Genomic DNA, 18641 nt, shown 5'->3' with positions numbered 1-18641 from the left:
ACCCAGCGCAGAGTCCACCTGTCTAAGCCACACACACATCCCTCCTTTTGTGTTTTTTGGCATTGATTTATTTCTAGTCTCTTGTAATTTCTGGTTTTGGTTTCTTTCTTTTTTTTTTTGTTTATTTTTACTCTTGTAGTTGTGAGTATGGTGATGTGCACAGACTGTTTTTTACTAAGGGAGAAATGGTGTCGTTTTGTGTATGTGTGTCCAGATGGGTCAACGTATCTTAAAAATTAGGAGAAGAGAATGGTTTCTCATTGTGTTTCGCTAGCTTGTGAATCCAATATACTACCAGTATTTTGGTATCACCTTTATCCTTTCACTTCTCTCTGATCTGTACTCCGTATTTTCTCCCTTTCCTTTTGTGGCTCCCATCTTCTTCCTTCTCGACTATTTTGTGCTCGGTAGGATCTTACGCTTTTGATCTCTGCCACGCTGGCAGGTTGTGTCTTAGGAGAAAATGATGAGTACACCATCACCGTGACGCTTGCATAGCAAATAAAGGAAAAGTAATAGAGGAGATGCCCTTCGTTTTAAATAATTCCCGTTTTTCTGTGGTGTAGGGGAGAGAGGAAGGCAGGCGGCGTGTGCAGGGCGACGGAGAAGTTGGGTCTCCTGGATATTGTTTTTCACCCTGCCACCGACTCTACAAATCCAGCGCACAGAAAATAGAAGTTGTTTCAGGGCAAAACAGAGGTTTGCCTTTCGACATCGAAGAAATAGTGCCATTGGACAGCTTAGCTGAGTAGGAGTATTTATTTGCTTTGGAGTAGTGATGATTGTGAAATGTTTTGAAACCTTATAAAAAGAAATAGAAGCTGTACATTGTGAAATAGGCTAATCTTGGCCAGGGTCAAGTCTGAGAGATTCTGGATTGTAGTTTAAAGGAAGTTTTGCATAATCCTTTATCATTCTGATTCTGCCTACTCGATTTTTTTTTTTTCATGGCAGATAATGTAAATTCTGTTTGTGCTGGCTTATTCAAAATGATGCTGTGCACACGCTGTATTTATTCACGGTTTTTGAGGTTCAACCTTTCAAGGACCTGATCGTTATCGTTGTGTTGTGTTCCCTTCGTGACTTTCTCTGAACGAAATTGCAGTCTGTCTGTTAAGTTTCATCAGGCTGTTTTAAGCTTGTGTAGGTGGGATAACGTCCTCTCTAGTATATTTACGTATGAGTCGTCAGAAAAAGATGGAAAGAAAGGAGCAAGTGGGAGACGCGGTGAGAGCATCTGCTACGGAGGAACCTGCGTTCTTCCCAAACTAATCCCAAGAGTTCGAAGAGAGAACAAATAATTGCCCTGTGCTAGTCCTTTTATTAGGAAAGGTTACTGTGGGGGATTTTGTCTTCTCTCACTACCGCTATTCGCTCTGTAGTTTATATTCTTTGCTGTCATTGTTCTTCCTGTTCCAGGGCTTTCGGGTTAGATTGCCCTGTAATATCAGTGATAAGTGCTGCAAGAAAAAGACTGAAGAAGAATAAATCAGAACAAAGGAATTTTCTCTTGTCCCTGAGCTGTAGTTTGCCCTACCCTGAATTACATTCAGATGTCTGTTTTCCTGCGGCGGAGACACACCGTCCTATAGTTTGCATTACAAAGGAAAACTATGAACCAAATAGCAAGGAGAAGTTTTAGACTTTTTGTTCTTTGATGTTTCAGGAGACGGTCTTTTGGGAGAGATCATCTTCAGATCAGAAGTCTCAAATTTTAAAATTAAACAGGCACCTCTTACAGACGGAGGAGGAGGCAGTGAATTTTGCCTTCTAATCCTATATCCTTGAGATCTGAAAGAAGAAAAAATAATTGGCTTTCTCACAAGGAAATATTTATTGAGCCACATATCTGCAAATGTGCTGGAGTTGTTTAGCCAAAACGTGGGATCAGGTTGCTGCATTTTTATGGCATGTTGTTAAAACGAAGGATATCTTTTTTTTTTTTTTTTGTCCACAGTAAGACTTGTTGTGCAGGAAGGGCTGTCGTACGGTTTGTGGATTTACCCCGCCGTAGGTAACACGTTCATCTGTTACTCTTGGTGCAAACACCCCCAACGTCTACAGCAAAAGCTTTTGGAAAGGATCAGTGGGTGTCTGTGTTATTCCTCGAGCACACCATTGTGTTGTATCGTGGGGACAGAAGAATTCAGGTCACAAAAAAGTGCTGTACAGGCGATGTGAATGGGTTGCTGCGGATAGCTGTGAGTGTTTTTCCTCGGGTGTAGAAACTCATTTACCCTGTCCTAGGGAACTGTCATCACATGCATTTGCTTTCTGTTCTGAACAGATCTCAAAAGAGGAAAAGTAAGTTCTTTTCAGGGGGGAAAATTCTTTTCATCGTTGCTTTTTAGTTGATGGTGCCCTCGGATATTCAGAAGTCGCAGGGCATGAAACCAGGCTCAGCTGCTTTCCCAGGGGAGCTGCTGCCTGCCTGCAGACCCGGAGCGGCCGGAGCTGCCTTCGGTTCCCTGCCCGACATGCTCCGCTCTGGGGTTTGGAGTCCCTGCTTGTCAAAAAGCTTCGACTTAGCCTTCGAAAATAGGACTGAGGCTGGGGGAAAGATGGTTCTTTACAAGAAAATAACAGCTGACTATGAATAGGTGGTGGTAGACAATGCGCTTTGCTTAGATAAAGGCTTTTAAAAAAATAAATTCAATAGACTTCAAATCTATGCTTCCTCTTCTGTCTTTTGTATGAGGGAGGAACTGACTTCTTTTGTTTTGTTGTTGTCAGGCTTGTGTTAAAAGAAGAATGAACATTCCCTTTCAGATACAAACCATTTTGTGCAGTAGGTAAATAGGTAGTAGTTACGGCCTTCAAGAGGTATTTTGTCTCCTTTCCAGCTTACTCCAGGTATTTTGGCAGATCATTATATAAATCTGTACTGTGTCCAATCTCGAACACTGTAAATAGTCCTGCCCACCATCCTCCCTTCTCTCCACCACCCCTGGAAAACTAGAAGGCCGGAGGATCTAGCAGACCCTGGAAGGGTGTAGAGAAACAGCCAGAGGTGACCAGAAGCGTGAAGCAATGAATGAGGTGGGAGTAGTGCGTGTGACAGCCTTTTAGGACAGAAAAGGCAACAAACGTGGATGTGATGAGTTGGGTGGGACTTTATGAAAGAGTGGGTGGCAGGAAGATGGTGAGTAAGGGTGATTGTATTTATTTCTCGTAGAGGAGGAGCCCAAGAGGCATCAGCGGATGATGGGGCAGCAGACGTAAAGGGAGCGTAGGAAGTCCTTTCTCTGCCGTTGCAGAGTTAAATTGTTGACCTCCCTGCTGCAGATTTTCCAGGTGAAAAGGGTATAAGTGGTTGAGAGAGGAATTATATAGAAGCATGGATGAATGGTTTATTTAAATGTGATGACTTGGGTGCATTCTCCAGGTCAAAGCGCCTGAACTGTGGATTTCTGGAAGCTGGATAACACATCGCCAAAACGCTCCATACTTGCTTTATTTGTCACGGTCTTCCCCAAACGTTTGCTGTAGCCCCTAGTCAGGAGGAAATACTGGGCTCCGCAGACCTTGAGGTTGGCTTGGTACAGCAGGTTTTATGCTTTTGGGACACGCTAATTTCTGTTTTCAAACATGCCACCTTGTTTTAGGAATGGGTCCTGTTTAAATCATGGCAGAATAATAAGGGAGGGAAAGTAGGTTTTTGGTAAGAATAACTGGAATTCTAGACCGCTTCAGGTTTGCTCAGGTTAAACACTTCTCATATACATTTATCTTTCAGAAGAGCCAAGTTGATTACTTCAGGGTTTTCTGTTTGCATTCCTTTCTGCAGCCATTCCTTCTTGTAGACCAAAGTCGTGCATGTTGAGGGCAGCAGTAACGCTACCCTCGATAGCCTCAATATCCTAATTTGTCTGCACTCCTTGGTCAGTAACTCGGTCCCTGTATTGCAGATAATTAAGCCAAGCAGGAGGGCTTAATGAACCGGTCCCTGAAGAATGTGGTTTTATCTTTCTGAGAGGGTCTTGAGGGTTCTTACGCCTTTGAGAATGGGGTTGTTCTGAGGGTTGGTTGAGCATGCATGCTCACGATGTCGAGACGTTTCCTTTTGAATATTTAAGGAGTTCTGCTGAAGGAAAACAAGCTGATAACACTGCACTATGAAAATGATAGTTACTTTACACAAATTCAGTATACTTCAAATAGATGCAAATAAATACCTTGAATTTCAATTGTTTTATTAATACTGATGTATTTACTATTGTTGCTTTGCCTCCTTTTATTTCACTTCTAACATTGTGTTTTGTTTTGTTTTGTTTTTTCTTTTCCAGTGGTCTTATTGTTCCTGAGAAAGATAGCAATGAAACAGTACCAGAAGTTGTAGCTACTTCTGGATATGCTCTTCTGCATTTCTTCAGTGATGCTGCCTATAATTTAACAGGGTTTAACATCACATATAAGTAAGTAGTACTACTCCAAAGTGATGTTGCAGGTTGAGCAAAAGGAGGTTTCCTCTTTTCTCAGTTTTGTCTTGAAATAAGCAATTGCCATTGAAGCATGTAATTATGAGTAGATACTTGAATTTAGATTTTTATCTTTATTATACCCTTGCAACGGCTAATAACTGTAATGTGCTCAGCATTAACTTCAGTTGTCAACTGTAAGCGTGGGCAAATGTTTGCTCAAAAAGACATCATATTATTTATTTTATGTTGTTAGACTTACCTGATCATGTTCAGTCAACCAGAATTGATGTATTTGGTGCATGTGTGTGCTCTTCCGCGTTCTGCGGAGATACTTCTGCACAAACACGCTTCTGCACAAGCACACACGTTTCACTTGGGACGCTGGCCTGTACCTGCTGTTGAGGATCCCCAAGCAGTTTTCTTTGGGATGCTCTTTCTTATTTAGTCCTTGGATCGAATCGCTTAATCTGGCTCCTTTTTAGTCTGGAATGGTTTTGTTATGTTCTTTGGTTCATATTTTAAATATTATAGGTGGGTGCTTTCTGTTCGCTAACGTGTATTTAGTCCTCATCGGTAAGCTTTTTAAAAATAATTCTAGGGTACTCACTAATTCATCGACTGCTTTTAGAAAGGTTTTGTTTTGAAGTAAGTGATCTCAGCGTGGACATGCTAGCAGAGATGGAATTTCTTGCTTCTGGGTGGGGATCATGAGCTTTGAATTTTTGGCTCCTACAGATACAAATTATGTTTGTGCTGCACTGGGAGATTTTAATTTGCATGTAACTTGCAGAATTTCTCACCTCTCTTTCAAAAAAAATCAGCTGCAAAATCCTTGGTCATAGCTGACTTTTTGCATAACTGAGTTTTCCTTAAAATGATGTGCTTAGTTTTTGAATACTAGTCTTGGTGCTTTCATCCTTATTAAGCACTTAAATATACAGTGGATTCTTTGAAAAACGCAGAACGTTCAGCACCCCTTGAAAGCTCCGGAAGAAAATGAGGAGCCTCTGCAAAGTTACTTGAAACACAGCAGCTGGAGCAGTAGCATTTTCAAAGTCTGGCTGATACCATAAACCATGACACCACCTGCCGCCAGCTGTCTGTATTGCGCTGTTGCAACCCAAGGGAGACGTCATCTTAAAGAATAACCTGCATTTTTTAAGTTCCTTTAAGATATTTCAGTATTTCTTTAACTCTTCACTTTCTCGATCATTTCAAACAATTTTCAAGTACTGTTTTGTGTTTTGTTTCTTCTATGCGCTCTGGTTGTTAGGTTTCCTCCTAACATTTTTGCAGAGAGTAGATAAAAGGGTGTATTTATTTCTTTTCAGTTTAACAGCCTTTATAGTTACTACCGAACATAGGTAGTCGACAAACGCTTGTGAAATTATGGTCTTGGAGCCGGTGACTCCACCTGTCGCATGACAGTGAGAATATTGGGTAGTAATCCCCATCTGTGAGTTGTACTGGTTGATACACCGGCAAAAACTGGAATTTGGAAATGAATAGGGGCTCTGAATTTGGATCTTCACCAGGGGTGTGTCTGGTTTTGCCTCAGCTACATTGCAGATATTCTAAAATCAGAAATGAGTCAAAACACGCACATCTTTGGCTTGGGATTCATCTCAAGTGTGTTCCCTTGGTAAGCAGATCCCAGAATAGCACTTAATTGTGAGTAGCTTAAGTATAAATTGCACAGACACCACAAAAGCCTTAAGCGCTGATTAAATTCTTCACTTACTGTTGGGCGTTTCAAGGCAATTCATTTGCATTATAAATGGCTAAAAATCATATTGATAATTTTTCGGAGGAGTTGTAAGTTTAACTCGTTAAGTGAGGCAGCTCTGTAGATGATAGAGAACAAATCTCTACGGGTCCATCACATCAGGTTCTAGATGAGCGGCTCTCGTCGGTTTGTATGTTAACAAAGAGCTGTATTAACTTCTGTTCAACATCACTCTTGTATTCGTTAAGAAGAGGTACGGCTTGGGAGTCTCTTTCCTTACTGACAGACCTTCTTTCCCTGATGTTCGCAGTTTCAATATGTGTCCCAATAATTGCTCCGGCCGGGGAGAGTGCAAGCTCAATAACAGCAGCAATGCTCTTGAATGTGAATGTGCCAAATACTGGAAGGGAGAAGCCTGTGATATTCCCTACTGCACGGATGACTGTGGGGCACCCGAGAGAGGGCACTGCAACTTTAATGATACTAAGGCATGTTTGTGCTCTGCAGGCTGGCAAGGTAAGTCTCCCGATTAATATGGAGAAGCTCTTGGACGCCTTTTCTGTGTGTGGCTCTTGCAGTTTAATTGGGGGTACTTGAGAATGTTCTGCTTGACAAGTATTAGCATTTTGACTAGGAACAGAGTATCTAGGTTCTCATATCAAAAGGTCATACTTCGTTTGTAACAAATGCTTTTAAAAGCAACTATGCCACCATACAAAGCAGTACCAGCCTGTTGCGTGCAGGCATCAGATAAAAACTTTAAATCTCATTCCTGTGCACCTAAAGCAAATTTGAGCCTGGTGGCAGCAGTTAACCTGTTTGAACACACAAAACGCCTTGTTCTCATGTCCCGGTATGCTCGTCAGCCGTGTCAGTCTTAGCAACGGTTTGGACCAAACATACATGTTTCCTTTGCAAAAATACACTGACGTGGAAGAATTAGTCTTCTATGAAATGCAACCAGCTACAGCACTGGCAGCACCTGCTACCACCGCTCAGCTGTGCTGCAAAAACGGGCAGCGTGTTAGGCACTGTGGAGAGAATCCAGGTTAGCAAAATGAGCATCCGAAGGAGAATGCACCCGGTACTGAGGTTAGCGTGTCTGCCTCTCGGATGTAAAGCCAGCCGCAGGTAATATACTTCAGGGCTGGAAGACCGCATCCCCTTGCGCAGTGCAGTGCTTCCTGATGCTTTCCTGGAGTCTGGTTGTGCACTGACAGCAAAGGTGGGCTTATGTTTGCTCAATTTTTAGCCTACCCCTCTTTTTTCCCCTGTTTTTCATTTCTGTAGCAGGTTAGTGTGTAAGGGGAAAAAAAACCCCCAAACCAAAACAACCCAGCAAAAAAAAGCCCCAAAACAAACCACAGCAGAATGAGATGCAAGCTGCTCTCCCCTTTCTTATTCTGAAGCTTTTTTACATCTGAAAATGGTCACTTTACCTCAGAAACCAGGAGTTTTTCAAGGGTGATAAACCAGATTCCAGTCTGCTTTCCTGAACTGGAGATTATAGAAACTTGGCAAGAACGAGCAGATGCTGTCTCTTACAGTCAAGACTGTAACTCTGTTACACAGTGATTCACTTCTATGACTGCCTAAGGGCTGTCCTGATAAACCTATTCCCTTTTCAAGGCTTGAGCCTCTTCGGCAGGTTCTGTGCTCTCTGTCTGTGGTAACCCTGTGCGTGTGGATGGCTGTCACTGAGAAGGGAGAGCATCCATGCGGCGTTTTACTTTGCTGAGACCTTGCCGCTTGCTGCTCCTCTTGCGCCACGCCATGGGGAACTGTGACGGGAAGCCTGGCAGTGAAAAAGTTGGTTTAAGAGCAGCAGAAATATAGGGGAAAAAATAAGAAGCGAACAATTCACAAAAATGTATTGCTGAGTAGGAGAGGAATGAAAAGAGGGAAAGATAGCTGTAGACCCATGGGTTTTTATGGCATGCTGCTGAGCACGTCTCCTGGAGCTTTTGCAGGTTGCATTGGGGCTTCTGTGGGCACGTGGTAGCTAGCTAAGTGCTGGAAGATACCCTCTTAGTGTGGTGTGGGAAGGGGTCTGCACCGTGCCCCCCTATAATTGCAGCGGGGGAGACCAGAGCAGAGTGTCTGCTTTGCTGCATCACTAATTCATCTAGTCTGGAACTGCTTTTTTAGTTCTGAAAACAGTTTTAAATTTGAAGTACGTGGTTACGGTTGGGAGATCGCGTACCAGGTCCGTCACAGATTGCTGGTGTGGGCAAGGAAGCGAGGATCACAGCTTTTACCTGTTACCTGGCCATGCACCATCTTTGTCACACGTGGTGCGGGATATTGACCTCTAGCTGAAATACAGGCTTTGGAAAAAATCAACTTAATTTTCAAACCCTATTTTCCCAGGTCCTGGCTGTTCAATTCCTGTTCCTGCAAACCAGTCGTTTTGGACCCGGGAGGAATACTCTCTTCCAAAACTTCCTAGAGCATCTCACAAAACCATAATCCATGACAATAAAATGTGGATTGTTGGAGGCTATGTCTTCAATCATTCTGACTCTCAGAAGGTTTTAGCGTGAGTATAAACCTAGATAATAAAGTCTAAGTAGAGGAACTTAGACTTGAGAATTATTTTTAGAAAATGCCATCCGACGTGCTGTGCTTTGGCCTACGCTCCATCTCCAGGGGAAAACAGCAGTAATAAAAACTTAGACTCACATTTGAGATGAGGAAAACGCTGCTAAGGGGTGCTAATTTTGGAAAAGAAAAAGCGTAAGGTTCCTGATGTTCAGTGAATTTTTGATTCATCTGCTTCTGACAGCATTTAACTATTCACTATATATTTCTAGGCTGGCTTCTAAATTCTATCTGGCCTCGTATTCAAAGAAGTTAGTTTTGCTTCAGTATTATTAGCCCTTCCTTATATTATACCTGTGTGACTTCAGAGTGTTTGGCTCCTTAGTTAATACATACTGATTACTGTGCATGTTTATGCGCAGTGGATGGGATACCAAACAGGGAGTGCTATTTAGGATGATGATACTTATGCAATTAGTTGAGGAGATTTAACGGTAACTAAGATATCAAATAATAATTGTGTACCTCACGGAAATCCTCCGTAAAAAACATTTCAGGCTTCCTCAAGCTTGATAGTATTTGGGTAGATCTAGGCAAAAGCTGGATTTTTTTCCCAGGGATACCTGCGTACCTCGCTTTCACGGACCTGAGCGAGAGCTGTGTGTTCTGCACTCATGTCCAGAGGTAATAGTTCTTGTAGGGGAAGTTAAAGAAGAGCTGAAAATGCACACTTAGTTGTCGAATAGTTGCTAATTACTTCCACAATTTACTCTTTCAAAGTCATGCCTCATTTTTCAACAGATACCCTGTGGCTTCATTGAACGCTTTCTCAGATACGATTTTATCTTATAAGGCTGTAAGCCTGGCAAGTATAGTACATTCTTTTATCTAAAAAGCCACAGGCCATTTTCAGAGCAAAGGGTTTATCTTGTTTCCAGTTGACCGGGAAAATATGCTTGAATGACAAAGACATAATTAAAAAATGCCTTTTAAACACTGGCAGATTTTGGTTTGTTTTTTTTTTTTTACCAAGTAGTTGGAACTTAGCTTAGCGTAAAGTTCTTCTGCTCTTTTGGGTGGATCTTGTGGTGTAAGTTGTCATAGCTTAATAGACAATGCATTAGCTCTTGGTTTTGCATGGGAAAGAAAACTCAGGGTAAAGCAAATCAATACGTGGACATTAAGTAACAGAGCAAGCTCGACTGGATTCTTTTAATCCATAAGTAGTCTGTGCATGCTTTGTGCATGCTGAAATCCTGGTATCTAGGACTTCTGTTAAATAAAATAATTTCCCACGAATCCTGGAAAGGACGAGCAGTAATTTTCTCAACTTTAATATCTGCTTCTTGGGAAATTAATTCAATTTTTATTATACAGGTATGATCTTATTTCTGAAGAGTGGCTTCCACTGAACAACACTGTGAACTCAGTAGAGATGAGATATGGTCATTCGTTGGCATTGCATAAGGTAAGTTCAGTGCTGCAGACTCACCCCCCGGCTGATTTCTCCCTCTTCTCCCCCTACGCCCACCCCTTTCCACAGATCAGTCTTGCTTTGGGAGAAGTATTTCTCCTTCAAAGGCTTGTCCATGGATATCCCAGTCTGTGTAATTGTACTCCAAGGAGTCCTTGGACTGGTATCCTAGGAAGTCTGTAGTTCCTTTGCTTGTGTGTTCCTTCTTTGCCCTTTTCTCAGAGATTTTAAGGCTGACTGAGGTCAGTGAGTCCATTATTTCCTTCCTACTGTCTGTGCTTGCAAGACATGCCTGACGGCTAGAGTTTTCTGGAGTTCAGCTGATTCCCCAGTTGCCTTTTGTGTAGACCACATAAATATTTTTATGAGCTCCGTCGTCCAAGGCACCAAAGCAGAGCTGGTCAATTAGGGATTTCTGGAGCCTGCTCTGCTTCTGCAGTAGACCCATGAATCTATTCTTCCAGCATCTGAAACGACAACTGGATTTGACTGTTGCTTACCTCATTTCTCACCTGCATGCCTTGCTGTGGGTGCAGGCCACGTGAGAGCAGAATGGCAAAGTCTTTGAAAAGGAAACAAGCTAATCCTTTACTGACCTTTTGTTTTGGAATGTTAATTAGCTCATCATAGTGCAAACCTATCTAAAGCATATTTATAAACACTTGAAAAAACTCCACACAGCACCGTTCACAATCAGAACACTTGAAGAACCCGAGAAGGATGGAAATTCCTACCTGCGAGGGCTCGACGCACATTCTGCAAATAACTGTTCAAAAATAGGGTACAATCCAAAAGAAGGATCACGTCCAGAGAAGGACAACGAAGCTGGTGAAGGGTCTAGAGCACAAGTCTGATGAGGAGCGGCTGAGGGAACTGGGGTTGTTTAGCCTGGAGAAAAGGAGGCTGAGGGGAGACCTCATCGCTCTCTACAACTCCCTGAAAGGAGGTTGTAGCGAGGTGGGGTCGGTCTCTTCTCCCAAGTAACAAGCGATAGGACAAGAGGAAATGGCCTCAAGTTGTGCCAGGGGAGGTTTAGATTGGACGTGAGGAAAAATGTCTTTACTGAGAGAGTGGTTAAACATTGGAACAGGCTGCCCAGGGAAGTGGTGGAGTCACCATCCCTGGAGTTATTTAAAAGACGTGTAGATGTGGCACTTAAGGACATGGTTTAGTGGTGGACTGGGCAGTGTTAGATTAACGGTTGGACTCGATGATCTTAAGAGTCTTTTCCAACCTAAACGATTCTATCATTCTATGGTAAGTGGGTTTGCCATCAGTGATGGGCAGTGGTTCTCAGGAATTTCCCAAGAAGCACCAGCTATAGTAGAGAATTTCCCTTTCCAAGGCTACCGCCTTGTCAGTAGGGAAACACGGCTCCACTACACACTCTGGTGGATTCATGACTAACTCTGAGATGCCTGGAGAAACCCACAAAGGAAACTAGATAGAGTTTTGGAACTTAGCTCTTAGAGGATGATTAATAAAACCCTGTCTAATTATCCTGGCCCTCTTCTTTCCAAAGGGTCCTCATATTTTGTCAGTGCATTAACTTGGAAGACAAAGCTTTCAGTGTATAGACAGAGGAGTTTCTATCATAACTGTCTTTCTTCCCAGCTATCTTCTGCCGCTTGCATTTACAAGCTATGGGGGGGATTCAGCTTGCTTATTAAATCATCTGACTTCAAGTGCCTAACTTTGGGTGCCTTTGGGAGCTTCTGAGCTCTGTTTATAGTGAAAACAGACCTAGTCAGTACAGGTAGTGAAATCTGGAAAGCAAGTCAGCACACCCAAAAGTAAGCACACCTTCCCTGCTTTTGATCAGTTGAATTATTCTCAGGGCTCCTCTATATTTTAAATATGTGTATTTAGACACTCAGCTAGCGTACAGGCACCTAAATTTTGATGTCTGTCATCTGAAGGTCAATCCTGCCCTGCGCACCCCTTCCCCTCCATACCCCGATGTAGGGTGAATTGTGTGTGTTGAAGGTATTCTGACATTATGGACTTGGGTACAAACCCTGGCAGTCGTGGTTGCTTTCATATCAGATGTGACTGGTGAAGGAGATATGTTTCTCCTTGAGAGAGGAGAAAAACTTAGGCTGAGGGAAGATAAAATATAACAACTTCATTACTTACCTATTAGCTGTTTCCTAAATGCCAAACTCATTGACCTCATTTTAAATCTAACTTCTTTCAGGATGTTATATACATGTATGGTGGAAAAATAGATGCGACGGGGAACGTGACCAGCCAGCTGTGGGTGTTCCACATTCCCACCCAGACCTGGGCTCAGGCGACGCTGAAAGCCAAGGAGCAGTACGCCGTTGTTGGCCACTCGGCACACATCGTCACCCTGCGAGACGGCAGCGCGGTCATGCTTGTCATCTTTGGGCACTGCCCTCTTTACGGGTATATCAGCAATGTCCAGGAATACAACCTAGGTGAGTGGGGCCCTACCTACCATTGGCTTCAATTTTAACAGTTGGTTTGAAAATTATTTATATGATCCATATTCACATAGCAAAACAAAGACAGGTATGTTCTTCTCCTTCTATTTGTATTTACGGGAAGTTCAATCTAAGTTCCAATGTTTGCATAACACAAACAGTGAGCTGGCAGCCGTGTGCCTCCAGCTTTATACAGCTTGTTAGGTCCCAAAGACAAAAAAGCTGTAATTGAGGGACAAAGCAGGATAACTGTGGGACAATTTAAACTAATTTTCCTCTCTCCCTCTGAAAGAGCAAACACTTTTGAAATTATTTTTTGTATCCTGTGAATAGAACAATGGCTGTAACAATTCAGACCGAGTATCTACTTAACCTGATACCCGTGTCTCCAGTAGTGGTGATTAGCAGATGCTGTGGGGAACAGGGAATGACTTTCTGGACTTCCGTTTGCCCCGTATCTCTGGGAATAGTCCAGACTCTGACTTTAGGATCCAGAGATTTCCAGTATCATCAGTGGAGAAGTGTAGGAAGCTCTCCAGATGAACTGAACTTCTACTTAGCTTAGCTGCTCTGAAATGGCTCTCTGGAGGTGTGTCCCTCGCTCCACTGACCAGGTAGAGAACATAGTTAAGCACAGGAAGTTCACAACGTGAAGGTGCTAGTTATTGTCAGAAATAGTGGCCCTATCTGCACTTTCTGACCTGTTATCCTTGTCCTTCAGTCATCCTGATCCAGAGGATCTACTGGAGCCTGCTCTGGTTCGCTGGTGTCCACATGAGCAAGCTGTCTTCTCCTAGGAGAAACCTAGAGAAAACCAGGATGTGTGGGGCAGTGATTTATTTTTCTACTGTTCTGTTTTTCCCACATGTGATCTTGCAGACTATTCAGTTCCTTTGCCTTTTGTGTGCCTGGTCTGCCCTGGAGTTAGGAAGCCTGTGTAGGGTTTCATTCTGCACTTGCTACAGAGATTTGGTGTGTAATTTAGCATTTTTGTTTCAGTTGCCATTATGTCTAGAGTGCTTCAAACCAATGTTATTTTAGTGAGTGAGATATAGGACCATTAATCACACATTAGTTTTTAACGGCAGTCTTCTTCACAGTCATACTTAACTTGGCTTCAGTGCTGTCTGGCTTTATATACATGTAAAATAGAAGTGCTCTTGGGTACCATTCCAAATCAAGCCATGGTGCTGGCATTTTCATGTCATTGAAACGTAGTATATTATTTCTGTACTTTTTATCTCTCATTTACTTAGCTTGTCTGCAAAATGTAATAAATGACTGTAGAAGAGATTTCTGGTCTAATTAAAAATACTTGACAATACTTCTTGACAACATACGCCTTGAAGGAGAATATTTTTGGATATGAAGTGATAGAGACAGTGTCTAGATCTGAGTCAAGGGAAACCCAATTTGTTTCACCACCAGATTTGTTGATAAGTTATTAACGGAGGTCAATTAACCATGTTTTGTCACTCACATTTTTCATTTCTCAGCCACAAATACATGGAACATTTTACAGACGAGCGGTGCTTTGGTGCAAGGAGGGTATGGTCACAGTAGTGTTTATGATCCAAATACAAGATCGATTTATATCCATGGAGGTTACAAAGCATTCAGTGCCAACAAATACAGGCTAGCAGATGACTTGTACAAATATGAAGTTGATTCCCGTATGTGGTAAGTAGTTCTTCCTCCTGTATACCACCCCATCATTTTTGTTTGTAGTGGACAAGAGGCTGTGGGGTATTTGACAAGGGTACAGTAGTACGTAGCTACCTGCCTTCAGGATAGATGGTGTGCTCTTGTATCTGTTAATTTTTATGTCCCTTTATGAATAGAGAATTATATAATCAAGGCTGTGAATAAGCCAAGAAATCAATTTTAATCTATTGTTGTATTAAAGCTGAGAAGAAAAATATTTGATGGGATTTTCTTGCCAGCAGTACAAACTGTGCATATGAGCGCAGTTACTGCAGTCAAGTGAATGATAATTCATTCTGCAGTTAAGACCGCAAAATAATTTCTATTATAACCCCATTTTCTTCTGGCTCTGTAACTGCTTGAAACGTTCATTTCTTAAGCTGAAATCTGTGATTTGTTTCTGCCCAAAGGTGAGTTTTATTTAAAAGCTATAGCAAAACTTCACAACTTTGAGCTATAGAGGTGAAATAAATTTTCCTCAGTTTTGTGTTTTTCTTAAAGCTGTTTTTGAAGGCTCCTGTCAAAAAGGAGACTATCTTTTGAATTAACACGTGTCAATTTGAGTCACCATATCGCCTTTTTTTGAGAGTTTAAAATAGCTTGTATTCCTGCAACAACTGTTTGTGAGTCTGTACTGATGAGTAAAGTAACTAGTGACTAATTTCCAAAAACCTTCCTTCCTGCTCCGTTGTACATGCAGTAATAACCACGCTTCCCTTCTTGGTTCACTTGATCTTCCACTTCAGCCGTGGAGCAGGCAAATCTGGCAGAACAGGCAGAAAGTGTCACAAATATTCTTCCGAACTGCTGCAGCACCAACTTCCTTCCATCGTATTTATTTTGTCAGTCTCGAGAGGACTGTCAGAGCAGGCGAGCAGTCGCCTTGCAGTGAGGCGTGTAGGAGTGTCTGCTCATCTTTATCCATGCTTTTTCTGGTGCCATTGACTTTTTTTTTTGTGTGTTCTTCGGTAATTTAGGCCCTCTCTCCCTCTTGTGATTTCATGGAAGGGCAAAAAAGCAGTCCCCTGATCTTTATTTTGGCAAGTGTGCTTTCCCCATGTTTGCTCCGGTGTTTCGACCGGCAGCTTCGCAGTTGAACGCTGTAGCCCTGGCAGGGACGGAGTAATGCTCAGAAAGCCCCCTGTGTGCTGCGATACCGCTGGTCGGGCATCAGGAATGGGTCCCTGGTCCAGGTCGTTGATATACCATTTGCCGAATATTTCCTTGTGAAAGCCTGGGCTTCAGCGCAAGCTGCGTTTGGGACGCCGCTGTTCTGCAGAACTGGTGTGTCAGCCCGCAAACAGTGACACCGCTGCCTGCGACGCGGGTTTACCTGCAATCCCACCCTCTCAAAACAGCAGGGGAGTTCTACAAAGGGTGACCCTGTGTGTGCAGTGCTGTTAATCGTGCTGATTAAAGGTGAGGTCAGTGGCTAGTACGATTAATGCTTCCCATGATTTAGTCATGGATGAGGCATTGAGTTTTGCAGGTATTAAGCTGCGGCGCCCCGTTATCAGCAGCTGCGTAGATTTCCTTAAAGTAGGTTTGTTAGTTTTGAGCAAGAGATGATGCCCAGTTTGAAAGAATTCTTTAGGTTACTGTAAAATCAGCTACTATAAAATACAGGAGTCCTCCCAGGCAGTGTCCATATCAGCAGGTTTAGCTGATTATGCTCAAAAGCCTCGTTAGTGTGAAAACTTGGTCATCCCTAGGGAAGGAATTGAAGATTTTAAGATCCATAGCTTTGGAAGGAGGCTTTCATAGATATATTTCTCCTGTAAATTGGCAAGCAGATGAGAAGATGAGAGAACGAAATTACAGGAGGAATTGAACAATCTGGAAAGGAAGTTGTTAAATATCTCATTAGGAAAAGTAGTTAAATACCATCCCCCCCCCTCCTCCGTGCACCCCGAAACCTTCTTCAACTTGGATTTATGGATTGTTTTGTCTTTGCCAGGTACTAATCAGTGTCATTAATACATATATTTTTATTTCTGAAGGACAATTCTTAAAGACAGTAAATTTTTTCGCTATTTGCACACGGCTGTGATAATGAGTGGAACCATGCTGGTGTTTGGAGGAAACACGCACAACGACACCTCCATGAGCCACGGCGCGAAGTGCTTTTCTTCAGATTTTATGGCGTATGATATTGGTAGGTTCTTGCAGAAATAATAATCAAAAAATTCTTGGATATTCAAAAAGAGCTGTCTTCAAGAAGACTAATTTACATGCTGGGTGTATTATACCAAATGTTACTAAGCATACTGCAGTAAGAGTGTGTAATCAGGAGAGGCTTATTTAGCTTGCTACACATTACCAAGTAAATGAGCTGGTGCAGTGATTTCTAGGCAAATACAGGAGCGGTTATTTGGTCAACAGTTTATACAAACTTGGGCATTAAAAATTATTTCTTAAACGGAAAGCGTATTGTTCTACCGCCTCAGCCATAAAGCTCTCCTGATATTTTGAGTGTGTTTTAATCTATGATCTATCAAAAATGCAGGCTGTTAGGACAGTTACAAGCACTGGACGCTGCTGCAGCTCAAGTTGTACGTTGCGCGCTTTTGTTTTAACTGCAGGCTGGCTGACTTGTTTGGCTGTGCTGTTTGTAATGTCAGTTTGTTTATATGTGGGCTTTATAAGCATAAATATCCCCGTAAGCACTATTTAACAGCAAAGCCAGACGATTAGATTTCATTTGGAAGGACTGGGTTTTGATGAGTGTGAGTAGCCAGAAGAGGGCAGCATTTATTTGTGAATTTGGAGTCTGGAGACGATGCGTTTAAGAAGAAGAAAAGAAGAAGAGATTGAAATTATGTAAAAGAAGGTGCATGCACATCCAGATAATTCAGGCCGGAGAAAAACACCATTCTGTACTCATACCACATTCTGCCTTCTGCTCTCAGAATTCCTTAAATGTGGGCTCTCGTGATTGATTCCCTGAAATAATCATGTAAACCTGAATTCTCGGAGTGACTGTCCACTGAGACGTCACTCCTGGTTTGTGAAAGGAATATGCAAGCGAATGGATTACTCTCAGCAGCAGGGTTTGGCATCCTCATGCCATTTTGCTGTCTGTTACAGGGATCTTTCCCTTCTGCTTCCTGTGATTTCAAGTCATATCCCTGTGGAATTTATTGTGTGCTCCTAGCTAGCTTTATTATGAGTTTTATTTTTTCTTGAAGAACATTTAAAACGAGGTGTTTTGACAGTCAGGGACAGAGTAATTTTTTTAAACTTGGATAGCAGTAGTGATAGATTTTTTTTTTTGTTACTTTTTGCTATTTTCCCTGACCCATTGAACTATTAGGTGTAAACCACAAATTGCATTAACTTGACAAAATGTGTCAATAGCGATGTTAATTTTGATTCAGTTTAGTTAACAAGCAGATTCCTGTAACCTGAAATAAGCGTTGTGGTCAACTTGCCCAGTCCTTACCAGTTTTACACTGAGAATTAGAGCTTGCATCGATTGCACTTCCCGTGATGGGGATGAGAGGTGTTGTGGTCCTCTTGGGTACCCTCATTCCTTAGGGCAGAGACTTTCAACCTGGAAGGAGCAGCTTTTTTTCAGGAGAAAAAGACCACTTTTTCTATTCTTTTCGTGGCAGGACACCTTATGCACGATTTGCCTTATCCCATTGGACCAGGAGCCGTACCGGGAATACGTTAGGGTGCTGGCTGATCACTAGTGTCACAGCATAAATGCCTACTTGGTGGTTCTTCGTGCATGATCCCTGCAGTAATTATATTGATCGTATTCATGTTGGTCTCCATGGGAATAAGCCCGTGTACTGTGGGGCAGCATTGTAAATACCAGAGACTGTTGTGGCCATGCCAACGTAGATGGATATGGCTATCAGATCTTTAATATTAACATGCTCATGTGTTTGTTATCTATCCCTTGATGCTCCCCAGGCTCAAGCTACCCAGGAGAAAACCAAGCAGCAAGGTCAATTGTTACTGAGTGCCTTCGGAGGAGAGGCTTAGTAATTGGCTATGTTACTCCCTACTATTATAGTATGCTATCTGGCTAATTTGCTCATTTTTAACATCTTGTTGATGAAGGTAATATCTCAGTGATCACAGTGATGGTTGGAAGACTGGAGAAAACTGAAATTAAGATACAGTCTAAAGTAAAGGCTTCAAAAACAAGTCTTCTCTTTCACCTTTGCCATTAAAACTTATTTATAGAATCATAGAATCATTGAGGTTGGAAAAGACCTCTAAGATCATCGAGTCCAGCCGTCGACCCAACACCACCATGCCCACTAAACCACGTCCCTAAGCGCCTCATCTACACGTCTTTTAAATACTTCCAGGGA

The 18641-nt window shown here is 42.3% G+C and overlaps 1 protein-coding gene across 1 annotated transcript in view; it reads left to right on the top strand.

The window, feature by feature from the left end:
• ATRN (attractin) overlaps nt 1-18641 on the top strand; it is a 124487-nt gene that overhangs the window by 10915 nt on the left and 94931 nt on the right. Inside the window, exons 4-10 of the mRNA XM_009290721.1 lie at nt 4287-4415; nt 6458-6663; nt 8518-8686; nt 10066-10156; nt 12360-12603; nt 14106-14289; nt 16314-16468. Coding sequence (XP_009288996.1) covers nt 4287-4415; nt 6458-6663; nt 8518-8686; nt 10066-10156; nt 12360-12603; nt 14106-14289; nt 16314-16468 — 1178 coding nt within the window. The remainder of the gene's footprint in view (nt 1-4286; nt 4416-6457; nt 6664-8517; nt 8687-10065; nt 10157-12359; nt 12604-14105; nt 14290-16313; nt 16469-18641) is intronic.

The sequence above is a fragment of the Aptenodytes forsteri genome, unplaced genomic scaffold (assembly GCF_000699145.1).
Source record: "Aptenodytes forsteri isolate BGI_AS27 unplaced genomic scaffold, ASM69914v1 Scaffold236, whole genome shotgun sequence".
Lineage (NCBI taxonomy): Eukaryota > Metazoa > Chordata > Aves > Sphenisciformes > Spheniscidae > Aptenodytes > Aptenodytes forsteri.
The sequence above is the reverse complement of the archived record's forward strand: the minus strand, read 5'-3'. Positions and strand labels throughout refer to the sequence as shown.